This window comes from Oryza glaberrima, chromosome 6 (assembly GCF_000147395.1).
Source record: "Oryza glaberrima chromosome 6, OglaRS2, whole genome shotgun sequence".
Lineage (NCBI taxonomy): Eukaryota > Viridiplantae > Streptophyta > Magnoliopsida > Poales > Poaceae > Oryza > Oryza glaberrima.
The window spans coordinates 8,808,141-8,826,203 of NC_068331.1; the positions used below are offsets into that span (position 1 = coordinate 8,808,141).

General features: G+C 40.1%; 1 protein-coding gene across 1 annotated transcript; it reads left to right on the top strand.

Annotated features, from left to right (window-relative positions):
- The first annotated feature begins 431 nt into the window (after positions 1–431).
- On the top strand, positions 432–13,652 carry LOC127775418 (autophagy-related protein 2). Its single transcript, XM_052301663.1, has 13 exons — positions 432–1,725; positions 2,583–3,619; positions 4,061–4,209; positions 5,060–5,313; positions 5,408–8,428; positions 8,518–8,630; positions 9,604–9,793; positions 10,028–10,141; positions 10,220–10,327; positions 10,568–10,700; positions 10,833–11,035; positions 11,253–11,449; positions 13,055–13,652. The coding sequence occupies exons 1-13, from the start codon at positions 1,540–1,542 to the stop codon at positions 13,113–13,115; spliced, it is 5,766 nt and encodes a 1,921-aa protein (XP_052157623.1). The 5' UTR covers positions 432–1,539; the 3' UTR covers positions 13,116–13,652.
- The last annotated feature ends 4,411 nt before the right edge of the window (positions 13,653–18,063 follow it).

Here is an 18,063-nt window from a genome sequence, read left to right on the forward strand (position 1 = left end):
ACAATAACAAATAGGAATATTGAAAAAAGAATAGAGTCCATATAGAATTTAAAAAAAATTAATATTATTTAATTTTAGTCTAAATTTAAATTTTGTATCATGACAAATAAATAATTACATTTTTAGTCGGAAAATAAATCCATATCATGCGGAAAACAATTTAGTTAGAATTAATAAATTAATAAGCAGTTATAAACAATTATAATGGGCCCTTTTATGGCATAATAGGCTAATAGGTCTGTAGAACCAACAAGCCATCAAGCCCAGTAGGTCGAATAGGCGGTTTAAGTATATTTGGAGGTAAATAGTGCGGCGGCCCAATGCAGGAGAAGCCGGAGCCGTCCGATCGAATGGACGGTTCAGATTGACCCCAACCTATATAAAAACTATGCAGCAAACCCTAACCCTAAAAATTCATTCTCCCTTCCCCACGTCCCCGATCCCCTCGCGCCCCCTCCCCCCACACGGCGGCCGGCTGCGGCGGCGTTGAGCAGCGGCCGACGAGCGACGATGGGTAGTGGCACCTCTTCACCCCTAGCCTCCTCTCCCTCGCCATGGGGTGCGGGAGGGCTCGACCGTGGCGGGCGGTGGCAGGCAGTGGCGCCCTCCCTTCCGACGGGAGGGAAGGCGGCGGATAGGGGCAGTAGCACCCTTCCCTCCGCCGGATCAAGCGGAGGGGAGGCGACGGCGGCCCGCTGGTGTCCTAGCGGCGGCGGCGCCCTCCCCTCCGCCAGATCCAGCGGGAGGGGAGCCGGCGGAGGCTTGGCTTCCCTGCGACAGCGCCGGCGGTTCGGCGGCGACGGCATCGGCGGTTTGGCGGCGACAGTGGCGACCTCCCCTTTGATCTAATTTTTGGAGATACTTTTGTGTATATGCTTTCTCCAATTTTATTTGTGTGATTGAATTTCGATTGGGATTTTGGGTGGGTTTGCGACGGACGAAAAATTGGCGTACGGACGATGTGACGAACGGAAAAATACGAATCTTTTAGTTAGTTAGTTATTAAGATTAAGAAATTTATATTGGTACTTTATACTTCGGTCCGATATGCCCTAACTATAGATAGAGCCCGGATCTATTTCCATCCTAACTAAAAGGCACAGAACCGTATTCTAATTAAACAGAAACTCAAATCATGAAGACAAATAAACATAAAAAACCGTTTGCATTACAACACGGCCCAAATAACCTTCCTGTCCTCCTCCGATTAGTAGGCCCCACTGGACAGTGACTCGACCTTGGCGGCGGCTTTTATATATAAAAACACACGCAAAGTTAACGCGGCACGGCCTTCTTCCCGGGGATCGGGACGCAACATATTCACAACACGCAAGGTCTAATCCGAAAAAAGGGGAAAATACCCTTCTCGCACGAAACGAAGCCAACCCCCAAACTCCGCCGTCACCGGCGACCCCCCTCCCCTCCTCCTCCCGCCGCCGCCGACGCCGACGCCGACGAGGCGTGTCCCGCCGGTACATCTAGAGAGAGAGGTGGTGGGAAGGGTGGGGGTTGGGGTGGGAGCAAACGAGGCGACGAGACATGAATTTCTTCTCGGGGGTATGGGTGAGGACGATGATGAAGCGGCTGTGCAAGTCGCTGCTGAAGAAGCGGCTCGGGGATCTGATCCTGGGGGACCTCGACCTCGACCAGTTCGACCTGCAGCTCACCCGCGGCACGCTCCACCTCTCCGACATCGCCCTCAACGCCGACTTCGTCAACCGCAAGGTGAGCCCCTCTCTCTCTATCTCGTGCCCCGACCCGTGTGTTCGATTAGGATGCACCCGCCCGTCGTGATTAGTGTGCTATTTGCCCGAGGTTGAAATTCTGGTGGCAGAGATGGGAATTGGGTGTTTGGGGATGGGAATTTTGTTTTTTTTTGTTTTTGTTAGAAAAAAGAATTTTCCTGTTTAGTTGCTTGGTGGATTCAACTCTGTATGATTTTGATCTCGATTGGTTGCTAGCATGAGAGTGTGGGCTTGAATTTTGGTCTAGAATTTTTCGTTGCAGAGGAAATAATATGTTCGCAGGAAAAAAAAAGGAAGGTTTTTTCCTTTCAATCAGTAACCTCGGGTATGGGTACAGTTCAGGGTTATTTGTGTTCATTTCATGGCTAAAGCTCATGATCGCAGGTAGAGTATTAGGGTTTAGGAGAAGTGGAGAAGGGGTTATAAAGCTTATTTGCAATTCACCTTTTTCAGTTGGAGTGTTGGGACTAATCCGATACAGTGTAATGTTTGTAAATTATGTTGAATGCAAAGCTTCTAGAATACAATAAAGTTAACAGAAAGTATCAAAGCTGGAATAGGTGATTGTTCTTTTCTGCTAACCTGATTTTTTGTGGTGAATAGCATACAGTAGTCCTCTTATATGTGCATGAATTCACCACTAAAGACACATCTATTTTCAACATTTTGCGATGCATGAGGATCATGGTGCTGCTGGTAGCCCAATATGATACATTTGTTCATTCACAAGTGTTGAATACTTGAATAGAAACTTATACCGCAAAACTTGTGATACCCACTAGATTTTGGGTTTTCCAGTTACTTTATTAAAACAGTTCTATTTTTTTCCCTTTCCAGTTGTCAGGATCTGCTATCATGATGAAGGAAGGATCGATAAAATCCCTGCTAGTTAGAATTCCTCTACTATTAAACATGCGCGACTGTTGCGAGATTGTCGTGGAGGATTTGGAACTTGTGCTTGCTGCATCTGTTTCTAGCGAAGATCCTTCTGGTGATACTGAATGCTCTGTTTCTGGTAGTAATACTGACGACACACAGAAATCAGTCCAGGCCAAAAGAAATGAATCTGATGGCAATCAGTGTTCTACCTCTGCATCTCGAGATGTCGACAAAGGTGTCCAGAGGATAGCTAATGCTGTCACATGTTTTCTTACCAACTTTAACATCAAGTTAAAAAACTCTTATGTTGTATTTGATCCTCAAAACATTTTGGATAACAAGGTCCCAGAATTTAATCGATCACTGGTTTTCCGAATCAAAGAGACAGAATTTGGAACCAATCTTTCAACAGATGGTATAATCAAACTTCACAATTTTGTGACATTCCATGAGGCGGTCATTGAGTTTTTGAAGATGGATGATGTCGATGCGCATGCACTTCTTCAGGATGATTTGGATAGAGGACCAGCAGACATTTCATCAGGTCATAGCACTACCGCGGTCTTGACAGGTCCTATCGGTGGATTCTCAGGGAAATTGAACTTAAGCATCCCATGGAATGGCTTGAACTTTAAGAAACTTGATGCAGATATATCTCTTAATTCATTAGAATTGCGGTTACAACTGAGCAGTATCCAATGGCTCATGGATGTGTGGGATTCTCTCCAAAGAAGAAATCTAGTACATGAACAGAGTTATGCCCATAATACCGCAGACATATCTAGATCTGCCAGTTCATATGTATCAAGCTCTTCAAAATCAGGTTCAGGTTCTGTGATAGCTAGCAGGGAACATTTGACAGAGGACACATTTTCTCAACTCAGGCAAGAAAAAACACAAGAGCCTTCCCTGACTATGCCATACTTGATTCCGGACTGGATTCCAGTGCTTATCCATGAGGATCACGGTGACCCTGATTCAGTTTGTGATGAAAGGTTTGTTCCTTTTTGTTTTTCATCTTCCTTTCTTTTCATGAAAGTACAATGATATTCACTGCACCTTTGCATCTGCCATCCTTTTTTACATATAGACATTTCATCAAGGGTATACTTTTGACAGAACTGTTGTCAAATAAATAATTTTTGAAATGAAATGCATTTGCCTCCCATTTGTATTTCCATGAATAGGTTTGGCCAGATGTATTACACAGAAATTTTCTCCCCATCTTCGTTATATACTATGTACTCTTGAAGGTTGACCATGTACAAATCCTCCTTTTCTTTCCGTGCAAAAAAAAAAAAAACATTTTTGGGTGCTTGTGCAAGCTATTTTCTTGCTAAGTTACTTGCCTTTAAATTTCTTACGGGAAGCATTTTGTTTAAACCAAATAAAGAATATACATAACTACACTACTAATATGTTGTTATCTTGGACAGCATCGACCAGTTCTTTGAATGTTTTGAGGAACTGATGAACTCCCAGACTAATCTGGGAAACAGTGGCATATGGGATTGGACATGTTCAGTGTTCAATGCAATTACCTTTGTATCCACTTTAGCTTCTGGATCAGATCAAATTCCTAAAGGTACTATGGTTTAAACCTTTCAATTTTCTATTGGTTGTCCACATTATACACTTCTCTTGCAGGGATACAGAACCCTTATCATATGGATTTATTTATTGTTCTTATTGTGCTTGTTTACCACATATTTTTTTCTCCTGACACTCTTTCCTGTGGAGTATTCTTGGACAATGTTCTTCAGCTTCAATTTTCTTTTACTCTTGAACATCATTCATATCAAGCAGGATCTTTTGCACTTTCCATGTAAGACAATGTTTGACTGTTAGCTCCTGAGTAGACTGAAAGGAACATGTTGTAGACCACTGGTTAAAATAACAGTTTTGTCTGGTGTGTAGTAATAATACATTGATCCACTGAAAACATCTCCTGTTAGTTGGTATTACACTGGTGATACTCAGGGAATAGCACTGATACTCACCAATGAAACTGCACGGTACAATTTAAAGTTATTATTGTACCATCCCTACCTTGGACTAGTCCACCTTATACAAAACCATACTGCATGAACTGAATTCTTGAAACATGCAGAAAAACGAAAATTACTGTTATCTCTTGAATGAAGGTCAGGTAAAAGGTACACATGCTAGGTTATGTTGGCTTATGAATAATGACAGATGTTATATGTTCTAAGATACAGTAACAGTCTGGTATCAACAGATGCAACTTACGAGTAATGAATTCTCTCCATTCTCTTGCTATTAGCAAACCTATCAAGCATGTCCAAATATCTGTTGGATGTATTTCTGGCATTGAACCAAGTATCTGCAGTGTTTTACTTTTTCTGGCTAAATTATCAGAACATTTATATATTGCATCACTTTGTTACTTATTTTTCCTTTTCATTTCCTAACAGAACCGCCGATAGAGAAAACCTTGCGGGCTTCCATTGCTGAGATATCTGTTGTTCTTTTGTTCAGTGATGAAATGGATGCTGGCAATTCCAGTGTTCCTATCAGTCAATTCGATGACATGAGAAATTCTGAAATGTTTTCAAGCTGCCTTTCCTTTGCACATTTTGAGCAATCAATGATATCTCCTGCTCCTGCTGCCAGCTTGAATATGCATCACGTTGAAGCCAAGTGTCAGAACATTCATCTTTCCCTGGAGGTCTGGTCTGCTTCCACCAATAGCACTTTTTCGTAGTTTATATCTCCTAATTTTATGAAGCTTGATTCTAATGTTATGTTCTTGATGTTTGCAGACATATCCTGAAAACCTAAGTCTCAAGGGATCAATTGCTGCTATAAAGCTTGATGAATACTATGGCAGTAAGAACAATGATTCAGATCATCCAAATCTTGGTGCTGCTTTCTTGAACAATAATTTTTGCAGAGAAGTTCAAGCTTCTCTCCCTCAATCTGTATTTGCTTATCAAGATTACCATGAGGAAACATCACGCCGTCATACCAACAATTCAAATGACCTCACTAAGGTCGAATTGCTAAACACGTTTGGTGAGTGCGTATTCCACTATGATGTCAGTTCCTCAGGTCAAGATGGCAACCCAGTAAGCTCAACTTCACTATCAGTCTGTTTGGCTCCTTTGGTTTGCTGGGTGCACTTTCACACAATATATATGCTACTGAATTTTATCAGTAAAATCGAGTCTGATGTTTTGCATGGGGAGGATAAAATTCATAGGAAGAATGACGAAAAAAATGTCAATTTGTCTATGAAGTCAAATGTTTCTTCGGGAGGAAGCCAAAAGGTTCAGATAGCCCTGTCGCCTGCAAGAGTCATCTTTTGCTTTCCTTCTGAATCATGGGATTTGAGCTGCCCATCCATGCTGGATAAGTTCCTTGTCATTGACCACACACCATCTCTGAAATCAGGAGCAGATTCATCTCCACATCAAAATGAAATGCCTAATGATGTCAATGCAATCACACCATCTACTTTGGTCCATTTGGCTACAGGGAACTTTGACATCTATTTGGTTAGACCAGTTAATGATGAACTGAATGCTAGAACCTGTTCTCTGAGTAGGCAAACTTTCTCTTCTCTGAAGATTTTCTCTGTTACCGGATCCAATTGTCATGAAACTGGCATTACGATGCTCTGGAAGAAGTATCCTTTAAAAGACCCTGAGATGGTGAGCAAAACTTGGAGTTTGCCAAACCTGCATGAGCAAAAGATTGCTCAGAACAAAAATGGTAAATGGGTTGGTGTTTCCTCTTCTACAACCTCAGAAGATCTTGAGGAATCAAGTTCCAGTATACGCAGGGAGCTCCTCCGGAGCACAGAGTTTTTGTTGCACATTAAACTTTCTTGTGTCTCAGTTCATCTCAGTAAGAAGGACTGTGGGATACTAAACCATTTGCTAAAAAACATCCTTGATGGTCTTTCAGATGGAGCAACTGGAAATTTTGAAAATGACAGTGACAATTGTATGCCAATCCATGATACTGCTAGCCAAACATCTGTCATTTTTGAATGCAGCATCTTGGATATCTGCATTGAATTGGATGAAACTGTTGAAGTTGGTCCTTTATTGCAGACTGAACTAGAAGGTTCCTGGAACTGTCTCAAATTGTCAATTTCAAAATTTTCTCTGCTATCCTCTTCTAATGTTGGCGGGGTTAACAATGCGAATTTTCTTTGGGTCAATCATGGTGAAGGTGAGCTCTGGGGCTCTATTACTGGTATGGATGATAAAAGCTATGAAGAAAGCAAAGATGTTCTTCTAGTTGTTTGCAAGGATTCGGCAAGTAGACGAGGTGATGGTGAAGGTAGCAATATCTTGTCTTTTGGAACTGCGGGCTGTTCTGTGACTCATATCATGAACCCAAAGTTTCAGAAGAATTATACTTCTATCAATGTTCGTTCTGCGACAGCCGTTGCACCTGGTGGCCGCATGGATTGGATAAGCGCGATTTGCCTACTGTTTAGTTCAGCTTCAGATGGAACTGAACAACCAGCTAATAGTAGCACAATGAACGATTCCCAGGGTGGTGAACCTTTTTCATCACTGTTCTTTCTTGAGCTGGTTGATGTTGCTGTGAGCTATGAACCTCATTTCAGAAGTTCTGCGCTCAGCGCTGAAGCTCCAGACTGCAAATACTTTTCATGCCTTTTAGCTGCATCATTGTTTAAACTTCACAGCAAATCTGCATCAAACTCTACAGCTACTGATTTTGATATCGAGCTGCGAGATCTCGGGGTTCTCATTTGTGGATCCTCTAGTTTTAAAAATGTCAGTTGTGGCTATGGTGCAGATTACCTCCGTCGGATGGGCTATGCTAAGATTGTGCAGAATACATTCATTGAAGCTGTTCTAAGAATTGATACTTCCTTTTGGAAACTCGAATTATCAGACTCGCAATTCGATATTGGTACTTGTCACGATACGACACATGGTGTTATTCGATTGTGCTCCCAGCTTCAGCAGCTATATGCTCCAGATATGCGGGATGCTTTAGATCATCTACAATCCAGATGGAATAGTGTCCAACAGGCAAACAAGCAAAATATGGGCACTGATGTGTCAGAAAAGTCAGAGAGTAGCATTGATAATCTGACAGATTCAGAGGAGTGCAAGTCAGATGGTTTGCTTGATGATATAATTGAGAATGCCTTTTGCACTGACCAGGACTTCGCAAGCTACTCATTGAGTGGTAGCGAAATGGATGAAGAGTTTGGCCTGAGTAAGGCCATCCCAGAGGCAAATGATGCCTGTATTTCACTTGAATCATTACTAGTTACCCCTGAAGCCAGTACTAGTGATGATCTAATAATTGAATCTTATTATATGCCACCTTCATCATCATCAACTCTATACAATGAAGACCAGGGCAATTGTGCTCCTAGAACCGTAGAGTGTGACGAAGGTGAATGGTATAATAATTTTCCCACAATAGATGAAAACCATGTTCAAAGGAACAAACCACGAGAAGAGCAAATATTTCAACAAAAAGTGAAGCCTGCTATTTTCATCTTGAATTCTGATGAATCGTGCAGTCTGAAAGGAAAGGTTCTTATTCATGATATAGATGTCAAGTGGCGGATGTACGAGGGAAATGACTGGAAATTAGCTCAGAAAGATACGATTAGCCGGCCGTGCTCAAATGGCAGAGACAAGAGGTCTTATTTAGAGTTTATTATGTCTGCGCTCAATATCCAGTTCAATATGTATCCAGATGGGGATATTTTTGTTTCTAAGCTATCCATCTCTGCCAAAGACATCAATATTTGCGACCAAAGTACACATGCTCCATGGAAAATGGTATGCATTTTTCTGTCCAAATTATCTATAATTTACTATTACCACTGGGCTAATGGTTTCTAAATCCTCTATCCATTTTCGAATCAAAGGTTCTTGGTTGCTACAACTCAAAGGATTACCCGAGAGAATCTTGTTCTAGTGCATTCATGTTAGAACTGGAGTCTGTAAGGCCTGAACCACAGGCTCCTTTGGAAGATTACAGGTAAATGCGGTGTTTCTTTACACTGAATTAAACTATCAGAAAACATTTGTGATTTTGCTTGTTTCTGTTAATCCATAGTGAACATTGTGTTTGCCTCATACTTAATGGGCTTGCATTGTTAAAAGAAACTACAAGGCTACCTTTTTGTGCCCCCGATGTATGAAGGCACTCATTGCCCAGGTAGATGTAGGAAAAAACCTATGTAGTGGACTAGGTTCCACATTACAGATCATATTGCAGGAATAATTTCTAGTGTACCCAGCTATTTGACTTTTTTTTTACCTCAGCACATGGTAATATGCAAGATGATGAGTCTGAGCTGAACAATAGAGGCACATTTCTGAATGTAATAATTAGCTCTTTTATGATGAATTTATGTTTCTGGATTCGATATAAATCCAGTGTTTGTGTACCGCTGCACTTTGATCGCAATTCTGTACCCTCAAGTCCAATTCAAGGAGTAATGTAAAATAGCAGATAGAACATGAAGGTCCTTTATTAATTAGTGTTTGTTATCATGTTAGTATATGATAAAATGGTAAATTTAAAATTATAATGGTGATACAAATGAGATAGAGCTTGTTAACGAGCTTAACGATCTAGCTTGTGAGCCGAGCTAAGCTAGGCTTTTAGTTCTCTAAGGTTAACAAACTGAGCTGAGTTGGCTATACACCCCACTCGTCAACAAGTTTAACTTGAGTGCATGTAAAATAAAGAAACGCATAGAAGATGGCAGATCCAAATAAAAAAAAAATCATGCATGCGTGGTTCTTTTGGCAGATATTATTTCACCCTTTTGCCCTTTAGCCCTTTAGCCCTTGCTCCACACACATTTTGTGTCCATATACCATATCTGAATGCTGAAGTATAAGTGAGTTTGAGTACTGGTGTCTTTTTTCTACTCTCTACTTTTGGTACTTATTTTAGACTCAGTATGATGACTGATTTCCTTGCACTATCCTAAATATTTCAGGTTACATCTTGAGATTTTGCCTCTACAGTTGCATCTTGATCAAGGGCAACTTAACTTCCTTATCAGTTTCTTCCAGAATGACTTGTGCAACAACCCTAATTTGGCTTGCGAAAATGAGAATATTGACGCGCAGAGTACAATGTATCGAAGCGATACAATTGCTGATGAGGCATTACTTCCTTTCTTTCAGGTATCTTGAAGTTTTTCAGTTTTTATTTCCTCTTTTTTTCCTCACTCATGGTACTTGAGATGGACATATGGTTTTAATTTTTTTTCTCCTACTTTACCTGATATATTTTAACAATTGTTTTTACAGCAACTATTAGTTTCTTTTTATTTTCAAAATTTTTCTACTAATTAGCAGCATGGATCTTCTTTGTTTAGTAAACAATATTATGGTCTAATTTATTTCTTTTGATGCTAGAAATTTGATGTGAAGCCTCTTGTTCTGCACATTAATTATATTCCTCGGCATTTTGATCCTGTTGCACTTAGCAAAGGAAATTATGCAGAACTTCTCAACATTTTTCCATGGAAGGTAATTCATTGTTCAGAACTATACATCATAGCCAGTCGTATCTTTGTAGGCAACCCTCATACTAAATTTGCTGTGCAGGGAATTGATTTAAAGCTGAAGCAGGTTTCTGCCATGGGTGTTTATGGTTTCAATAATATATGTGAAATAGTAGCTGCAGAATGGTTAGAGGACATCTCAAAAAATCAGGTCCTAATCTTCCCACACATATCTTACATTTATATTAAAGATGCCTGCTGTTGTGTACACCAATACCGATTCAGGACATGCAATGCTATAAGAGAGAATTTAAAATTTGCATGTTGGCATACACTATTTCTTCAAAAAAGGAGAATCTTATATCTTCCTGTCTTACAGATGATTTTCTATTCTCATTTGTTTCAAAAATTTTCTATTCTCATCCAAATCGACAATCTGTTCCTTGTTTAGGTCCATAAATTGTTAAAAGGGCTTCCACCTATAAAATCATTAGTTGCTGTGAGTTCAGGCACTAAGAAATTGGTCTCTTTACCCATAAAGAGCTATAAGAAGGATCGGAAGTTGCTCAAGGGAATGCAAAGAGGTAAGCCACATATAGCTGCACTACTATGCTGAAATATTTTGTTTGACATTTCTGTTGATGTGTTAATATATGATGGTATTGTGAAATTCTTGATATCATGCATCCCTGATTACACTTGATGGTGATTGACAGGTGCAGTTGCTTTCATTAGAAGTGTTTCCATTGAAGCTGTGGGGCTTGGTGTACATTTGGCGGCAGGAGCTCATGATATGCTTCTAAAGACAGAAAGTGCCCTTACAGCAATTCCACCACCTTTAGCCTCACGTGAAGCAAAAAGAACCAAAGACAATGTAAGAGCTAACCAGCCTGAAAGTGCGCAAGAAGGGCTGAAGAAGGTATTGAATTCATCCAAATTGCACATGAACTCATCTTTTCTGAGATGAACTCATCTGTTGTCTGCTAATAACATGTTGCTTCAACCTAACTATTTGCAATTCTATTTTTGTTTGTGATTTGCGTTTACTTTCTATATCAATATGGTAAGTACTGCCAGTATAAGTTTCATTTGCTGTGTAATTATCAATAATTCAATATATGCTGAACATTTTTCAGGCATATGAAAGCTTGACCGATGGGTTTGGAAGGACTGCCTCTGCTTTGATTGGAAATCCTATTAAAGTTTATAATCGTGGGGCTGGTGCCGGATCAGCTTTGGCTACTGCAATCTGTGGAGCTCCAGGTGCTGCAGTGGCTCCATTATCAGCGTCTTTTCGTGCTGCACATTATACACTTCTTGGTATAAGGAATAGGTGATTTCACTCATCCTCAAACCTCAAATCAGCAAACATTGTGAAGCTCTACGGTTATTTTGAATTCTTAAATCAGTCCAGACCATTCCCAACTCACTGTTGACTCCTCGGTCTGTTCTGTTATCATTTACTCGATGCAACAGGACTAAGTTTTTCTGATCACATTTCACATGTGACATGAGACCATCAGCTAGACTCAAAACATGGCATAAAAATTTGTATTTTCTAATCTAACTTGTTTTCTTTTTTTACTTGTTTATTTATGATATATCAGCGAAGTCTCCATGCACATGTTAGATAATGCTCCCTTTGTTTTTTAATAGATGACACCGTTGACTTTTGACCATTTGTCCTATTCAAAAAAATTATATAAATATCATTTATCTTGTTGTGACATGTTTTCTCATGAAAGTATGATTTATACTTTAGCATATTTACACTATTTTTTTTTAATAAAACAAATGGTCAAAAGTTATTCCAAATGTCAAGGACGTCATCTATTAAAAAATGGAGTTATTACATTTTGTAATCATATACTTCCTCCGATTCATATTATAAGTTGTTTTGACTTTTTTTTAAGTCAAACTTTTTAAGTTTATAAAAAAGATAGAAATATTTTCAATCCATAATAAACATATTATCAAAATATATTAAATGTTAGTTTTAATGAAACTAATTGTGTGTTGTAGTTGTTGCTAAATTTTTCTATAAACTTGGTTAAACTTTAAGAAGTTTGACTAGGAAAAAAAAATCAAAACGACTTATAATATGATGAAACGGAGGTAGTATTTATAAAATAAAAATAAAAATATAAAATCTCCTCTCTCTTTTTCCCCCATATAATGGTGAGCAAGATCTCAAGGTCTGATTGCACAAATTCTGAATAGTTTTCTATTTGAGATTGGAGGGAGTAATACAAATAGATATTAAAAAGATTTGAAAATAGAAATATATTGACTTGCAATTTACTGTATTAGTATATTTTTGTCTTCTGTTGGAACTGGAAGAAGTTAGCAACGGAAGGTAACAAAGTTCATGGATCTGGACAGCTTAGGATTAATCAATAAAACTTCGGAGCTAAATAACTGTAACTGACTTGCCCCAAATGAAAAATGTATATCTATGCAAAAGAATGAGAATATAGTTGATTTATCGTCCTAAATATTATCAGTCTGTGCACTGATAAAACTATTTGTTACTCTGGGTAAAATATGTGTTTGAGCAAAAACAGTTTATTTACACTGAGGACTTATGAGGGTCAGAAGGTGCTTGGCATTCCCTACATTGACACAAGCTCACTTATCTGGAAGAACTTGTAACCAATGATTTTTAACTAGGCTCTTACGAATTGCAAAAATAATAATGTGCATGAATTAGGTTAGGCAACTGACTAGGTAACTATGGAACAATCTACAGAAAAATCTAATTGTGATCTTGGTTTGATATATAATATTAGTGGAATTGAGTTCTCTTTTGATCAGCATCGGTGAAAATACATATTTGTCCTATGCGAATGTTACAACTCTTGAGCATACTTCATTTTTGGCATGACCACAGACTGCTAATGTTGGTTTGCTAATATTTTCTTTTCTTCTACATCCACAGCCTTGATCCTGAACGCAAGAAAGAATCTATGTACAAATACCACGGGCCTCCTCAATTGTAGACTTCCATTGAGAAGAGGTGGTCTGTTCATTCTTTTGCGAGATCTCATATTTACCTGTAAGAACTGGTTCAAGAGCACATGTGTGCAATCTCATCGAAGGGTGGTGGGCAAACTTGTACAGGATAAGTCAGATTTCCACACTAGCAATCCAACCATTTGTGAATCAGTGCCATCTCCGATGTTCTTGTTGGAGTTCATAATCCATCTCCTCTGCAGGTGTACAGTTTCAGATGCCACGTCGAAAACCTTCATACTGTAAATTACTAGCACACGATCACGGTTGTAATCACAAACGTGGCCACCCGGAGCGGGTGGAAGTTTTGTTGACTCCTTGCTTAGGATTTGGCTAGAGAGAGAGGGTCACAGGGAGCTTGGCTCGGTGGCTCTTGTACATAAATTTGGTGGTGATTACTGAGTAGTGCAAATGTAAATATCTCTCTTGTTTCTCGGTTTTACATTTACGTTTTTGTTGGTTTGAGAAACTGCTCACTGTAACTCTCACTCTACAAGTGTAAATATCATCAGGTTTTGTGCTGCTGCAATGAGATATAAGCGCTTGTTTCGCGTGTGCGTGTCTGGAGATGATCTTTTGTAGTAACTGATGGAAGTCCAAATTATTACGCAACGCTTCTGCTACCTGAAGTAGTTATTGAGGGTTATGTAATCTACAGAAAATTGGAGATACGAGATACGAGAAGGGGTACAGTATTGTCATTCACATTCTTTCAACTGTACACAAAACCTCTCCTCTCCTTCCTTTATATAGCCAATTCTTATACATGGTACACAGCCTCTCCTCTTCTTTCTTTATATAGCCAATTCTTATACATGTAAAGTAGGGTGAGGCCTGATTAGTGTATTGGGCGTTCATTGGCCAAGTTTTTCAACACTCCCCTGAGCCGTCACCATGTATTGCTTATGCCTCATTAAAGCTCCTTAATAAGCCAGTGGAAAAAAAATAGAGAAAAAGTACATAACATACGGTTTGTGTTGCACGGGTTGCCTCATTAAAAACCTTGATAAAGAAATACGGGAAAAATTATCTAAGGGAAAAAGAGTACAACCCCTCCAATTATTCTTATTGGGTACTTTATCATTCTGGACTAAGTTTGGCAAGTGAGTCAGTGAAATTCTCCTCCTGAATTTTACATTTCTCTAAGTTTCAACATCCCGATCCCTCGGATCCACCTTTCAAAAGGGGATGTTGGTAATGACTTAGTGAATAAATCTACGATATTTTCACATGACTTGTATGCAATTCTTTAATTTCATTCGTCTTATGCAGTTCATGAGCATAAAAAAAACTTGGGGTATATATGCTTGGTGAGATTGCTTTTCACGTAACCCATTTGTCCTTGTGCGACACATGCTGCATTATCTTTATAGATAATTATAGGAGTCTGGATGGTGTTTAATTCACATGATTGCTAAATGTGGTGAATCATTCGATGAAACCATGCATATTCATGAGAGGTTTCGTATAGTGCGATGATTTTCAAGTGGTTCATCGAAGTTGCTATTAGATTTTGCTTTGACGATTTCTAGGAAATTTTTGTTCCTCCATATAGGAAAACATAACTAGTTTGCAACTTGGCTGTGTGTGGGTTTGATAGGTACTTCCTCCATTCCAAAATAAGTGCAGCCATGAGTTTCTGTGTCCAACTTTGATCATCTGTCTTATTTGAAATTTTTTTATAATTAGTATTTTTATCGTTGTTAGATTATAAAACATGAATAGTACTTTATACGTGACTTATGTTTTTTATTTTTTTTCAAAAAAAAAATGAAATAAGACGGATAATTAAAATTGGACATTGAAACTTATGGTTGCACTTATTTTGGGACGGAGGGAGTACCCAGCATCTGCATATCCTACCAAGGTGAGGTCCTGGTTCTTTCTGTAGAACAATTTCATGTCCTTACTTTCTTGAAGATAATGGAGGATGTCCTTGATGCCCTTCCAATGCCTCTTGGTGGGCTCTATGTTGTACCTTGCATGTAAGTTGACGACAAATGCTATATCCGGTCTTGTGCAATTTGCAAGGTACATGAGCACTCCTATTGCACTCAAGTATGGATATTCTAATCCAAGGACTTCCTTCCCTTCTTCTCTTGGTCTATACGGATCTTGGTCTACTTGGAGTGACCTTCGGACCATAGGGGTTTTAGAAGGATATGTCTTTTCAAAGCCAAATCATTCTAACACTTTCTGTGTGTAGATTGACTGATGCACTAAGACCCCTTCGGGGGTATGCTCAAGTTACAAGCCTAAGCAATACTTAGTTTTGCCCAAGTATTTCATTTCAAATTCAGATTTCAGATATGAGCTTGCTTCTTCAATATCCTTGAGTGTCCCAATGATGTTTAGATCATCGACATATACAGATATTATGCAAATTCCATCCTAGGATCTCCGTATAAACACATAAGGGCAATCTTCATGGTTGTTGTAGCCCTTTTTGCTTAAGAAATAGCTAAGCCGATTATATCACAATCTTCCTGACTGTTTTAATATGTATAGTGACTTCTTGAGTTGCACACTATACAGATTCCTGCTTGCTCTGTCTTGGTTTGGGACATGGAAACCTCCTAATACCTTCATGTGAATGTCCGTGTCCAAGTTCCATAGAGATAGGTAATTACAACATCCATAAATTTCATTTCCAAATTCAAATTTACTACCATAGAGATTACGCATCTAAAGGTAATTCTGCTCATGAACGGAGAATAGGTTTCTTTGTAATCAACTGTTGGCCGTTGGGTGAAACCTTGAGCTACTAGCATTGCTTTATATCTCATGTCACGCCCTAAAAATCGCCTAAATTAATAATCCATATTTTAAATCAGTTTTAGAAATTACTTTAAAAGCCTACAAGTTAAACTCTAATAATCTAGGAAAAATTTCAACATAAAATTAAGCTAGATAAAATTTCATTAAATACTTTGCTTGTTTATCTATTTTCTAGATTTTTCTGGGAATTATTTGAGCAAGGGAAGTATTTTTAATAAATGAAACATCATTTCACGAATTATTTTAATTGGAAAAGTTTTAAAAATCCTCCTCTAAGCCGTTGGGCCGTATTCGGCCCAACATCCCTCTCTCCTCGCGCGCGCCGAGCGGCCCAAGCCAGCCCAGCCGACCCGCTTGCCCCTCCTCTCCCCTAGCCGCCGACATGTGGGGCCATCCCCTACCTCCAGCCGGCTGGTCGCCCAAGCCGAGCCTGAGCCGCCGTCTCCCTCCGCCAAATCTGCCTCTATCGGTCGCCCCCGAGTCCGATTAGTTGAGGGGAAATCATCTCCTCCTTATCCTCTTCCTTTCCCCTAAGGTTTCGGAGACCAATTTCGCCCGGATAAACCAAATCGAGTTCGTTTTGAGTTTATCTCTCCAAACTAACCCGAAGATTTTCCGGCTTCGATTCCTCTCGGTTGGAGTCCGATCTCCCTAATCTAAGCCTATAAATAGCTTCCCCTAGTTGTCCTCTTCCGTTTTCCCCAACTCCCGAGCTCCCTCGTCGCTTGTAGTGCCGCCGCCGCTTTGCTCTAGCCGCCGCCGTCGCCGGCGATCCTCCAGTCGCGCCGCACCGCCGCTAGCGCCGTCGCCGCCGCTTCCCGTCGCTGCTGTCGAGTGCGCACGGAGGAGGGGAAGCTCGGCCGCCCCTTCGCCGCCGTCGCCGGACGCCGTAGTGCCGTCGCCGCCGCCGACTTGAGCCGCGCCGCCATAGGACCTCGCCGCTGGCCGTCGTTCATCGTCGTCCGTCGCGTTTTCTTACACCGGTGAGTTCGCGTCGTCGTTCTCTACGTGTAGATGGCCTTAGATAGCCCGGCTGACCCCTCTAGCGCCGGTGGTCATGTTGCCCGTGCCGTGGCCGGCGGTGATGACGTCATCATTATGTCATAAATCCCTTTTTCTAGGTTTTCTTTATTAGATGCAAATCGATTAAACTTTGGAAATTCATAACTAAATCATCGTAACTCAGATTCGAGTGGTTCAAGTTGCTAAATTTTTCTAAAATCGAGATCTACATGTTAAAAATATCCACATGTACTGTTTATGCTTGTTTTTGTACTGTTTTGGTTGATTTTGTTCTTTTGCTTTAGTTTCCGACGTTCCGGAGGAGAGCGTTTTCGTTGAGGAAGGTTCGGAAGCATTTGCGGAAGCTCAAGGCAAGTCATACAGATCCCAAACAACCCTTTGAGCATGTTGAACCCGTTTAAAGCTAATGTTTTATTTCAACTTATGCATTATTTTCGAATGTCATCGGGTGGTGAGCCTTTCCCAATTAATTAATGGCCGAAGATGACTTTATTTTCCTATGGGTAATAAATTGATTAGCTTAGACCTTATATATTGGATTGGTTCAGTTAGATGCTATATGTATAATTGCTTAGCCATGCTTAGAAACATTAGCTCATTAATAGGATGAATCATACTACATTATTAATTATGGTTATATTTAATGGTAGCTCACAATGGTTAATTGTGTTATGTTAATTAATTGATAACTAAAACCTGATTAAGGTGGGTTGTGAGCATATGGTTTTGATGGTTGTGCTCATGACAATTAAGGACCGGTTCACGAGCTACTGTTGTGAAACATTTACCGTGCCAACCACAAGCCAGCGTGGGCAACGGCTTTATCTTTTGTATAGCATGATTTATTATGGTGTGCCAGACTGTGAAGCGGCGAGAAGTCCGTGGGGGTCGCTGGGGAGTCCATTGCCTCTGGTTTTGAGGGGGAGATCATGATCCAGGAACGGTGCACTGTGGTGAGTTGTGTTGTGCGAGGGGTATTGTCACAGTTCCTTTCCAAGGTACCGTGGTCGTACTGAGGCGCATGGTGACATGTTGTGGAGTTGTGTCTTGTGGGTACAGTGGTACACCTCTGATCAGAGTAAAACTATTCGAATAGCCGTGCCTGCGGTTATGAGTGAGTTTAACAATGTTTTT